This window comes from Schistocerca gregaria, chromosome 2, assembly GCF_023897955.1.
Source record: "Schistocerca gregaria isolate iqSchGreg1 chromosome 2, iqSchGreg1.2, whole genome shotgun sequence".
In the NCBI taxonomy this organism is placed as follows: Eukaryota; Metazoa; Arthropoda; class Insecta; order Orthoptera; family Acrididae; genus Schistocerca; species Schistocerca gregaria.
The window spans coordinates 751,023,045-751,035,781 of NC_064921.1; the positions used below are offsets into that span (position 1 = coordinate 751,023,045).

Below are 12,737 nucleotides of genomic sequence, written 5' to 3' on the forward strand. Positions count from 1 at the left end.
CAAATAGCGATATGCCACACCACACAGCCACTTTCTGACTGTGAAGTGGCATTTCTTGAAATATTTCAGGATTTTCATGTGACCAACTTCTAAAGTTCTGCTTGTTAACATAACGTGACACACACAAATTGTCCTCACAACTCATGGCCAGATTTTTTCCCAGGCCTAGGTTATCGTTCATGAGTTCCAACAACTCCCGAAAAGAGCATAGTCTCATTGGGACGTCGTCTGCATTTATTTTTTGTATTGTCTGAATTTTGTGTGGGTGGTGTAGCAGTTAGTTGTGCAATGTTCGCTGTACACTGCGATCCAGTACGACAATTTGCAGTGCATGCTTACATGCAATACTCCTGGGACTTCGACTGAACACTTCTTCCACTCCTGCGTTATTCTCTGGCCCGCACATGAGATTTTCTCTTTGACATCTCTTTCGCACCGTATTACCCGTTACCTCAGAGTTCTGTACACATACTTTGATAGCATATGCCGATAGGACTGAGGAATGACGTACGAGTTTCTAATGAGCACGAAATAACATGCTGCGAGGCCACGTAGATATTGTTTTTGTAAAGCGGCTTCACGGCAACAGTGCATTGTTCACCGGCCCACAACGCCCTCAACGGTAAAGATTTGTTACCCAGATTGCACTATTCCCATTTTCTAATTCCTAACGTAACGTGAACTTCCAGGTTTGCCAAACAAATACGTTTCATTGTGGCGTCCGTTATTAGTAACACTTTCTTAAGCATTATACTGAAATGTGTGCATTATTCCGAAGTTTTCGTTTCCAATAGGCTACCAGGAGACCTGGAAACATTTAATGATAAACCATAAATATTCAAATCCAAGTTGAAAGGTTTCCTTAAGGCACACTCTTCTATTCCGTGCAGAAGTTACTTCCGGTAGTTGAGAACATTTCGTTTATTCGTATATGCTCTGTTTCTTCGTGTTTCATTTATTATCTAATCCTTTGTTTATAAAGTTTTGAATCGCCATTCTGTAACAATGTAGGTCCTACTGCCTCCTTCCGTTCCAAATAGTTTTTTCGCATGGACGCACAGAATCTGATAAATAAATAAGTAAAGATGAGTCGCCAAAATGAGTACCATTACAGTAGAACTGATGTTTGCCTGAAAGAGGTCGTTTGGTGACAGACTGATCTGTAGCGTAGCCGAAGATCTAGGTTGAGTTGAAAGGTGATAATATGTTGTCAGTTGCTGATGCCAAAGACTGTTAATGTCAAATTAAAGTTGTGTTAACAGACAGACTCGTAGCGTAGTCCTTTTATACGTTCGCGCCATTCGATCGATTTCAGCCTAACCAAGTTTCATTGCTCGTAATATAGTAGTAGTAGATTCGTGCCAGTCCTAGGTCCTTCTGATTTGATATCTTTTCATGTATATGTCAAAACATTAATATTGTTTTTGTAAAGCGGCTTCACGGCAACAGTTTATTTCTAACAGTGTCACTGCTACTGCGAAACGCAAAATACAAATTTTATTTCAAAAGTTGGCAACATTACACGTTGAGAGATTGTTTATGTCACTGTCATTGGCAAAATCGCATTGTGGAAGCGAACCTCGTATTGAGTGTTTGGTGCTCGTCGTTTATAAACATTACAACAGTTAAAGTTATTTACATGAAAGTGAATTATGTGTGTTTAGGGAAAGTTTGCTTTCTGCAACATGCCATGCACTGTCGTATTTACTAGAAATGAAGCTGTGTACTTGAAGCAGTGAAGTGACACCCCTGTCAAACAAGGAAAAATGAAGAGAGCTGCAATCATCTGGCTGTTCTTGCTCACAGTGATATCCGAAATTCTTGGTCAGGAAGACTACAGTACGTGCTGCCATAGTGGGCCTGTGTGTTCTTGTGCTTCCCATATAAATTTTTATGGCGAAACCCATGTGAGTACTGTAATTACACGATTTGCAAATTAGCACAGGAAACAGATACGTTGAAATATAAGGTTGCCATTTCATCTTGGTCGATCATACGTTGAGATATTTCATAGGCATAAATGCTGTCGTCCTCTTTTTGGTAACCAGAATGTGGTAATTCGAACATAGTAAGAGCAGATCACCACACAGCCATCTAGAATGTTTAGAGACGTTTTATTAGTTTATTCTGAATAGTGTACAGTTGTTTTATCTTTTAATAATTGTGAAGGTATTCACGGCCTTGTCTGTATTCCAGGCTTGCTTACTAAAACATATACTTTATACAATGTTTTTGCTTCAGCTTGATGAAAATTATCTTGTGAATGTTGAATATAGTTTACGTACCTACATTTATTTATTTTTGTATTCATCCTTTGACCACTTGGCACAATAGTATAGAACTTGTCACATGCATTATAGAAATAATATACACATGTATGAAACAAATACAGACTAGGATAGCATTAGGCGAGTGTAATGCAGAAATTTGGCCATGGCCTTATCATTTGAACCACCACCGCATTTATGGAAAACTCAAGTCAGGATAGCCAGGCAGAGTACAGACCCCTCGCTCCCAAACTGAAGTACAGTGCATTAACTCTTCCATAGCTTCCTTGCTTGGTATGTAATTTTTTTTTGAGGGGGGGGGGGGGGGGGGAGGGAGATGGACATGTACCATTATACAAAGAGCTTACATCACGCACAAAAAGTGTGTTCAGTGATATAAGTGTAACACGAAACTAAAAAATTTAAACAAACACCTGCCAACACTATATCCATCACAGCTAGTCCATTATAAGAAATGATATCAAAGTGGCTCACAATTTTTTGAATATGAGTTGTTACAGCTCATTCTCCCCCCGCTTCCCCCCCTCCACTTCCCAATGGACCATGGACCTTGCCGTTGGTGGGGAGGCTTGCGTGCCCCAGCTATACAGATAGCCGTACTGTAGGTGCAACCACAATGGAGGGGTATCTGTTGAGAGGCCAGACAAATGTGTGGTTCCTGAAGAAAGGCAGTAGCCTTTTCAGTAGTTGCAGGGGCAACAGTGTGGATGATTGACTTATCTGGCTGTGTAACAGTAACCAAAATGGGCTTGCTGTACTGATACTGCAAATGGCTGAAAGAAAGGGGAAACTACAGACATAATTTTTCCCGAGCTTTGCTGTATGGTTAAATGATGATCACATCCTCTTGGGTAAAATATTCCGGAGGTAAAATAGTCCCCCATTTGGATCTCTGGATGGGGACTACTTAGGAGACCATTGTTATCAGGAGAAAGAAACCTGGCGTTCTACGGATCGGAGCGTGGAATGTCAGGTGCCTTAATCGGGCAGGTAGGTTAGGAAATTTAAAAAGGGAAATGGATAGGTTACAGTTAGATATAGTGGGAATTATTGAAGTTCGGTGGCAGGAAGAACAAGACTTTTGATCGGGTGAATACGGGGTTATAAAAACAAAATCAAATAGGGCGAATGCAGGAGTAGGTTTAATAATTAATTAAAAAAATAGGAATGCGGGTAAGCTGCTACAAACAGCATAGTGTACGCATTATTGTGGCCAAGATAGACACGAAGACCATAAGCCCATGCCTACTACAGTAGTACAAGTTTATAATCCAAGTAGCTCTTCAGATGATGAAGAAATTGATGAATTGTATGATGAGATAAAAGAAATTATTCAGGTAGTGAAGGGAGATGAAAATTTAGTAGTCATGGGTGACTGGAATTTGAGAGTGGGAAAAGGGAGAGAAGGAAACATAGGTGAATATCGATTGGGGGTAAGGAATGAAAGAGGAAACCATCGGGTAGAATTTTGCACAGAGCATAACTTAATCATAGCTAACACTTTGTTCAAGAATCATGAAAGAAGGTTGTCTACATGGAAGAATCCTGGAGATACTGGAAGGCATCAGATAGATTATATAATGGTAAGACGGAGACTCAGGTACCAGGTTTTAAATTGTAAGACGTAATGGTAAGACAGAGACTCAGGTACCAGGTTTTAAATTGTAAGACGTATACAGGGTCCGATGTGGACTCTGACCACAATCTGTTGGTTATGATCTGTAGATTAAAACTGCAGAAAGGTGGGTATTTGAGGAGATGGGACCTGGATAAACTGAAAGAACCAGATGTTTTGGAGAGTTTAAGGAAGAGCATTTGGGAATGTTTGACAAGAATGGGTGAAAGAAATACAGTAGAAGAATAATGGGTAGCTTTGAGGGATGAAATAGTGAAGGCAGCAGAGGATCAAGTAGGTAAAAAGACGAGGGCTAATAAAAATCCTTGGGTAACAGAAGAAATATTGCATTTACTTGATGAAAAGAGAAATTACAAAAATGCAGTAAATGAAGCAGGCAAAAAGGAATACAATCATCTCAAAACTGAGATCGACAGGAAGTGCAAAATGGCTAAGCAGGGTTGGCTAGAGGACAAATGTAAGGATGTAGAGGCACATATTGCTAGGGGTAGGATAGATACTGCCTACAGGCAAATTAAAGACTTTTGGAGAAAAGAGAACCACTTGCCTGAATATCAAGAGCCCAGATGGGAAGTCACTTCTAAGCAAAGATGGGAAAGCAGAAAGGTGGAAGGATTATATAGAGCATCTGTAAAAGATCGATGTCTTGAGGACAATATTATGGAAATGGATGAGGATGTAGATGAAGATGAAATAGGAGGTGCGATACTGTGTGAAGAGTTTGACAGAGCACTGAAAGATCCAAGTCGAAACAAGGCCCCGGGAGTAGACAACATTCCATTAAAACTACTGACAGCCTTGGGAGAACCAGGCCTAACAAAACTACCATCTATGGAGCAAGACATATGAGACAGGTGAAACACCCTCGGACTTCAAGAAGATTATAATAATTCCAATTTCAAAGAAAACAAGTGACAGATGTGAAAATTACCAAACAATCAGTTTAATAAGTCATGGTTGCAAAATGCTAACGCAAATTCTTTACAGTCGACCTCGGGGAAAATCAGTTTGGATTTTGTAGAAATGTTGGAACATGTGAGGCAATACAGACCCTATGAAAATAGATTAAGGAAAGGTAAACCTACGTTTCTAGCATTTGTAGACTTAGATAAAGCTTTTGACAATATTGACTGGAATACTCTTTCAAATTCTGAAGGTGGCAGGGGTAAAATACAGGGAACGAAATGCTATTTACAATTTGTACAGAAACCAAATGGCAGTTACAAGAGCTGAGGGGCATGAAAGGGAAGCAGTAGTTGGGTAGGGAGTGAGACAGGGTTATAGCCTATCCCTGATGTTATTCAATCTGCATCTTGAGCAAGCAGTAAAGGAAACAAAAGTAGGTATTAAAATCCATGGAGAAGAAATAAAAACTTTGAGGTTCACCGATGACAATGTAATTCTGTCAGAGACAGCAAAGGACTTGGAAGAGCAGTTGAACGGAATAGATAGTGTCTTGAAGGGAGGAATAAGATGAACATAAACAAAAGCAAAACAAGGATAATGGAATGTAATCGAATTAAATTGGGTGAAGCTGAGGGAATTAGATTAGCAAATGAGACTCTTAAAGTAGTAAATGAGTTTTGATATTTGGAGAGCAAAATAACTGATGATGGTCGAAGTAGGGAGGATGTAAAAGGTAGACTGACAATGGCAAGGAAAGCATTTCTGAAGAAGAGAAATTTGTTAACATCGAGTATATATTTAAGTGCTAGGAAGCCATTTCTGAAAGTATTTGTACGGAGTGTAGCCATGTATGGAAGGGAAACGTGGACGATCAATAGTTCAGACAAGAAGGGAATAGAAGCTTTCAAAATGTGGAGCTACAGAAGAATGCTGAATATTAGACTGGTAGATCACATAACTAATGAGGAGGTATTGAATAGAATAGGAGAGAAATTTGTGGCACAACTTGACTAGAAGAAGGGATCGATTGGTAGGACATGTTCTGTGGCATCAAGGGATCACCAATTTAGTATTGGAGGTCGGTGTGGATGGTAAAAAATCTTAGAGGGAGACCAAGAGATGAATACACTAAACAGATTCAAGAGGATGTAGGTTGCCGTAGGTACTGGGAGATGAAGCAGCTTGCAGAAGATAGAGTAGCATGGAGAGTTGCATCAAACCAGTCCGTGGATTGAAGACCACAACAGCAATAGCTCATTTTACATGGAGGGACCCACACTTGCAAGTGCTTTAACTGTGGTAATTACTGCTAGTTTGCGGGTCTCAAAGTTCTGCTCTTGTCATCCACTCATATTTGTATATGTATGTTGGATGATTTGGTAAACACACATAACTTTTTAAGCAGTGACAAGATTTGTATAGACTTTCTCTGTAATACAAAACTTTAATTTAATCGAATATTAGTTTTACCTCAATAGCATCATCTGTGTCACATCAGGTGGTGATGGTAGGGGTGGGGTTACCTTCATAGTCTCTGGTAAGAAACAGGTATTTTTTTGTTTTCTCCAAAAAAAATCCTGCCCCGAGATACAGGCCTCCAAAGATGACACTGCAAACACCATTGTGAGATGTGAATTTTGGAAAATATTTTAAAATGCTGTATCTCTGGAACAGTTCTATATAAATCCTCCATTTGGACTTATCTGTCAAAGTTCTTTTACTATAGCATTCTCAACTTTTTTATAATTTTTTTTTTTCAAAGTTCCAGTCCATAATTTTTTTTTTTGTGTTGATTAGTACCATAGTTCTACATTCCCTGAAAAGGAGAGCTTCCACTTTGACAAGTTTTATTTAAAAAAAAATATTTTTTTTAACTTTCAAGGGTAATTTATGTCTTCACTGAAGTTGTTTCTTACTAATTTCTTTGCTACAATGTTTATTTCTATTATATTTCTTGCAGTTATTTCTCATCACTTTCCTTGTTGCAGTTAATTCTTTTCACTTTCATTGTTGTAGATATTTCTTACACATTGTTGTAGTTTCTTGTCAGTTTCTTTATTGCGGCTCTTCATTGCAGGTTTCTGTATTGTAGTTGTTCAGTGCTAATTTGTTTACTGAAGAACTTTGTAAGAAATCTGAGACCATCCAGTGAGGTCTGTGTTTTCATGAGGAATTTGCCAATTGGCACAGTTACAGTGTGTTTTGTGAAAAGGACTGTGTGAAATGTTTTCTGACTGGGGCCACAGGAGAGTGAAGTCTGCTGATTATTTGTGTGTCCGTAAAAGAATCGTATATAAGACAACATAGAAAAAAAAAAAAAAAAAAAATAAACAACAGGCCTCATTCAGGTTGGGAATAAGTGTTCTCATTTGAAGACTCTGTTTCAAAGTGAAGATGTATCCAGTGACGACTTTTTGTGTTCTAAATGTTTTGACAGAATAACAGCAGATTTTGCTTCAATACAGGAAGAATTAAATACCCTGAATCAGTCAACCACTGAGGTAGGGGTTAGTCCTGTTATGAAACCACGGTCAGTGAAATAGAGTCAGAAGCTCTATGGGCAATGCCGATTTCCACCCATCTACATCTACATCTACATCTACATCAATACTCCGCAAGCCACCTGACGGTGTGTGGCGGAGGGTACCCTGAGTACCTCTATCGGTTCTCCCTTCTATTCCAGTCTCGGATTGTATGTGGAAAGAAGGATTGTCGGTATGCTTCTGTGTGGGCTCTAATCTCTCTGATTTTATCCTCATGGTCTCTTCGCGAGATATACGTAGGAGGGAGCAATATACTGCTTGACTCTTCAGTGAAGGTATGTTCTCGAAACTTTAACAAAAGCCCGTACCGAGCTACTGAGCGTCTCTCCTGCAGAGTCTTCCACTGGAGTTTATCTATCATCTCCGTAACGCTTTCGCAATTACTAAATGATCCTGTAACGAAGCGCGCTGCTCTCCGTTGGATCTTCTCTATCTCTTCTATCAACCCTACCTGGTGCGGATCCCACACTGCTGAGCAGTATTCAAGCATTGGGCGAACAAGCGTACTGTAACCTATTTCCTTTGTTGTCGGATTGCATTTCCTTAGGATTCTTCTAATGAATCTGCTTTGACCCATGATGTCATCAATATGGCGGAAATGACTATCCTAAGTGTCTCCGATATGGCGCCTTTAGTGTCACTGCATACACATACACACGACAACAAACATGAAAATATGTATAAGTAAGACAATTACATCTCCCTCCTAAAATAAAATCAAACTAATGGTACAACGACGGAAAATTAGAGATTTTTTTTTTTTGGGGGGGGGGGGGGGGAGGGGACAAGCTAAATAAACAGTAAAAAAAAAAAATTAGTCTACAGGAATTGGACGCTTCCCTTGATCTATACAGGTCAGCTGCAACTGACGATACCAAAACACCAACACCTATAGTTAAAACTACGGAAATTGGAATTAGACATTTTCCTTGACCACAGCTGACGGTACCACAACACCAATACCTACATATAAAACTACGAAAATTAGAATCGGTCATTTCCCTTGACCTACCAACACCTACAACTATGAAAAATGAAGTCAAAACCACAACGCCTCAAAAATTCAAAATTAAATTAAAATACATTCAATGCACAATAAATACACAGAACGTTACAACTCGAGAAAAATAGACACTAAAAAATTATTAGCCACCACAAAATTTCAGCGCTGCGAAGTATGTCGGTCATCCTGGAGAGAGAGAGAGAGAGAGAGAGAGAGAGAGAGAGAGACACACACACACACACACACACACACACACACACACATACGGCGCCATCAAAAACAATGACGTCACACGCCACAACACCTTTATGTCATGTCATTCACAAATAATAATTCAGCTGATGAATATTGTGTATCCTACAATGAAAAGGTGCAAGTTTTAACTATTATTCCAGAGACATTTTCAAAGGAAACAATTTTGAACCACGTTCCATCAGTATCAAAGTACATGTTAGACAAATCCAGAAATATGAGGTCTGTAAAAGGAGTCTTTGGAAGCCGAGACCCCTATTATGGTCATCCTGTAGAAGCAGATCAAGTTGAGATAGTGCAGTTATTTTATCTGGAAGATAAATGGGACTTTTCTCACCAGAGTGCCAACAAACAAGATGGTATACCTGTAACCTTTGAAGGTCAAAAAGTTGTGAAAGTGAAGAGGTACATGACTCGCAGTATTCAAGAAATTTTTGCAATTTATAAGAGCAACCATACAACTTCACACATTGGAAGATCAAAATTTTATGCACTATGACCTAAGTGGGTAGTTCCACACTAACCTAGAGAAGTCTGTTTATGTGTCTACTGCACAAATTTTGAACTTTGTGTGGTAACTTTGAGAACTTACTGGAGCATGTGCCATATGACCCCTTGGTTGGGCGTGTGAAGTCGTTAGTAGTCTGTGACGTAAAGTGAGAGACGTGTTTGTTTCAAGAATGTGGTGACTGCCCTGAAAAGGGAGGACTGTCTTTACAGACACTTGGCCTGGAAAACGTAGACGATAACTCTGCAGAAATTACGTATGCAACATGGGAGGAAAATAAACTAATTAAGAAAACTGTTGCCTTCAACAGTTTCATTGATGAACTTGGTCAGGGAAAGCGGTAACATACGAGCATCTGAAGAAATTGCAAGAACAACACATTGCAGAAGTGAAAGAGTGCGTACAGGCTGAAGAACTATGTTTAGTGCTTCACTGTGAGTCTGCTGAGAACTGGTCTGTAGTTCTCCGACAAGAAGTACAATGGTATCAATAGAGTAATGACCAGGTTTCAATTTTTACTGGAGTGACATATTTTCAAAACAAGACCATAAGTGTTGCAGTTATAGGTGATGGACACACGACACGACTTAGCACATGCTTTGCTAGCAATGCACAAAATTCTTCAGCTGCAAACAGGGGCAGAGAAAATCATCATTATTTCTCATGGTGCTCCTAGTCATTTTAAAAATCATAACAAGCTGTTTGAATTGAATAAGTCGCTTGTGCCAACTGACTGAGTATACAGTGCTACTGGTCACAGGAAGGGGTGTTGTTGTGATGGATTAGGAGGCCTTTTGAAGCACCATGCTACAAAACATAAAATTTCCTGACCAAATACAGCTGTGATTCAGAATGCTGAGGATCTTACGAGAGTCGTGAAATCTTACACGTCCACAGCCCTCATTCTTGTGTCCAAAGAGGAATTGAAGAATTCCGTGAGCAGAAAAAGAAGAATGATCCAAACAAACTCCTCCTGTGAAAGGAATTCAGAAGACACAATTTTGGACTCAGTGATGGGTGAACTCAAATTGCAAGCCCTTTAAAGAGTGAGAAAGAAGAAGTTTCGGTCGTTCGGCCAGCAGGATAATATTTATAATCACAACCTGAAAAGGAGGATGTTTGTGGTGAGTGTGTATGACTGTGACTGGTGGGCTGCAGAGATTATAGACATCAGTTATGAGTTAAACGAAATTGTAGTGAACTTTATGCTACCACATGGATCAGCTGCTGGATATAGGTTTCCAGCTGAAGGACAGCAACAATGCCATCAGTGCTCTCTTCCTGTTCACAATGTTTTGAGATTGTAAGTGCACATTTTAACATATGCTAAATTCAATAACATCTGAGAAGGTAAGATTTTTTCCTAGCCTGCCTGAATTGATATGGACTATGTTCAAACGACTATTTCACAATGTACATAGGATTGGAAGTAAGCCATTATAGCACTGTGCGTGGAGCTTACTTTTGAAATGATTCTCAGAGCAAATATGCTAAACTGAGTCTGTGGGAGAGTTTTATCATATTGTCTTTCCACTTTGATTTATTTGAAGCCCAGAAATCTTATATCATGTAACCACAGTGATGTGAAGCTGATATTAATTACATTTTTGCACATTATATTTATGAACAGCAGCAGACCTTTTGTTACTGACAGTAATAACCTAAGAAGCTGAATAGATTAAAATATGCAGGAAAGTTCAGCATGCATATTATGCAACATAGAATAGTGACTACAGTAACATAAGTAACCAGAGATTCAGTGTCTATTCTAATATACTAAAATTAGAAAATATATGGCAGTATTTCCTTCTGGTATTCATCAACACAATAAAAAGCATGTTTAATTAGTAAATCCTTAACTTTCTTCCTGCTGGTATTGCTTTTATTTCTAATTGATAGAGGTATTTTGTATACTATCAATTCCAGTGTGTGCCTTAAGATGACACTCACACTACTTACCCCCAATACTACTTACACCCCATGCCACTTGGGATTGGTTTCACCATCATCTTAGACCATGTGATACTGCTCAACATATTTTGTTCCTGTATAATTTTATATCTTTATTGATCCTCTCAATCATTTGTTGTATAAAATGTGCAGTGTCATATAGACAAGTAAATAATAGCCACATTAACAACTATAAATAATAATAATGTCTGACGAGGGCCTCCCGTCGGGTAGACCGCTCGCCTGGTGCAAGTCTTTCGATTTGGCGCCACTTCGGCGACTTGCACGTTGATGCGGATGAAATGATGATGATTAGGACAACACAACACCCAGTCCCTGAGCAGAGAAAATCTCCAACACAGCTGGGAATCGAACCCGGGTCCTTAGGTGTGACAGTCTGTCGCACTGAGCACTCAGCTACCGGGGGCGGACACATTAACAACTGAGCAATATCTTCTTTTCACTTCAAGGTATAGGCAAAATGCCTACTTTTGATATCATCTGGAGATTTGTTCCCATCTTTCCCAAAGTTACAAAATCCCTAAGGTCTGTACTCCTGTGTCACCTTAAAAAAATCTTCCCTACCCATTATGTTGGTATGATCTTTCCATCCTTCCTATTTTCTCCTAGTTTTTCTCCAATTTTAATTACTTTTGTTCTGTTTGTACCTTACAATTATTTATCTTATCCAATATAAAGGGTCTTCTGCCATTTATCAGAAACCTTAATTCTGGGCTTAGGATATTTGTAAGTTTCTTAAAACTAGGAGTAGGTTGTATTATTGTGAATTACTACTTCTCTTTAAATCAGTATTCTATTTCTTCTGTTGGGGTGTATACTGTTCTACTCCTTCAGTGGTTTTCCTGTCTATTCTCAGTCTTTCATTTATTGGTTCAAAATTCCAATGACTTTTCCTTATCAGTTTTGAAATTATAAATCCTCTTCTTCTCACTATGCCATTATACAGCAGAAAATATTGAGACATAATCATCTGTGTGTTCTTTCCATGTCCAACTCACTTCTTGTAGTGGCACAATATTATACTTAAATTTCACAGCCTTTTCTGATATTTCTTTCATTTTTGCAGACATTAACATAGTTTGTATATTCCCAGCTTCTTCTGCCAAGTCTTTAGTCCTCTTTTGCCACCAAAGTCTTGTTCTGGGTGTGCCATTCATTATTCAAGGCTTTTGCTGTAGGTATGTAATACACAATATAATCTTCTTCCAGTGTCTTGTTATTGACCCATAGCCAGACCCTGTTGTGGGGGAGACCAAATTTTTTGTTGCAGGTTTACTTACTTAGGAAGGTTGACTTCTTTACACACTTTGAAGCTTCCCTACCCTACCCTACACTATGAGATATTCTCCGCCTGGCTCCTCTGCCAAAGTCTGTCCAACTTGTGTGGCCATGCTGGTGGCTGTGCTATTACCAGATCTGAAGTGATATTTATTTTGGATTACTATCACTTTGAATTTTGGAACTTATATTCTATGTTATATCTTTTACAAAATGTTGTAATTTGTACATGGACTATTGGAATTAGTTTTTTATGAGTAATAAGAATAATGTTGTTATTATTAATAACGTGTATAAATTAATAATGTGTATAAATTAATGTTTACTACTGTACCTTTACTTAATTTTACTT

The 12,737-nt window shown here is 38.8% G+C and overlaps 1 protein-coding gene across 4 annotated transcripts in view; it reads left to right on the top strand.

Moving 5' to 3' along the window:
* Positions 1–990: 990 nt before the first annotated feature.
* The window catches only part of LOC126334932 (uncharacterized), a 170,704-nt gene continuing 158,957 nt past the window's right edge, over positions 991–12,737 (top strand). The window contains exon 1 of one of the 4 annotated variants that reach the window (XM_049997672.1): positions 991–1,907. In XM_049997672.1, coding sequence (XP_049853629.1) covers positions 1,767–1,907 — 141 coding nt within the window. In that variant the 5' untranslated portion in view covers positions 991–1,766. Of the gene's footprint in view, positions 1,908–10,421; positions 10,440–12,737 lie in introns of those variants that run through there. The other 3 variants (XM_049997671.1, XM_049997673.1, XM_049997674.1) reach the window with 3 other exon arrangements.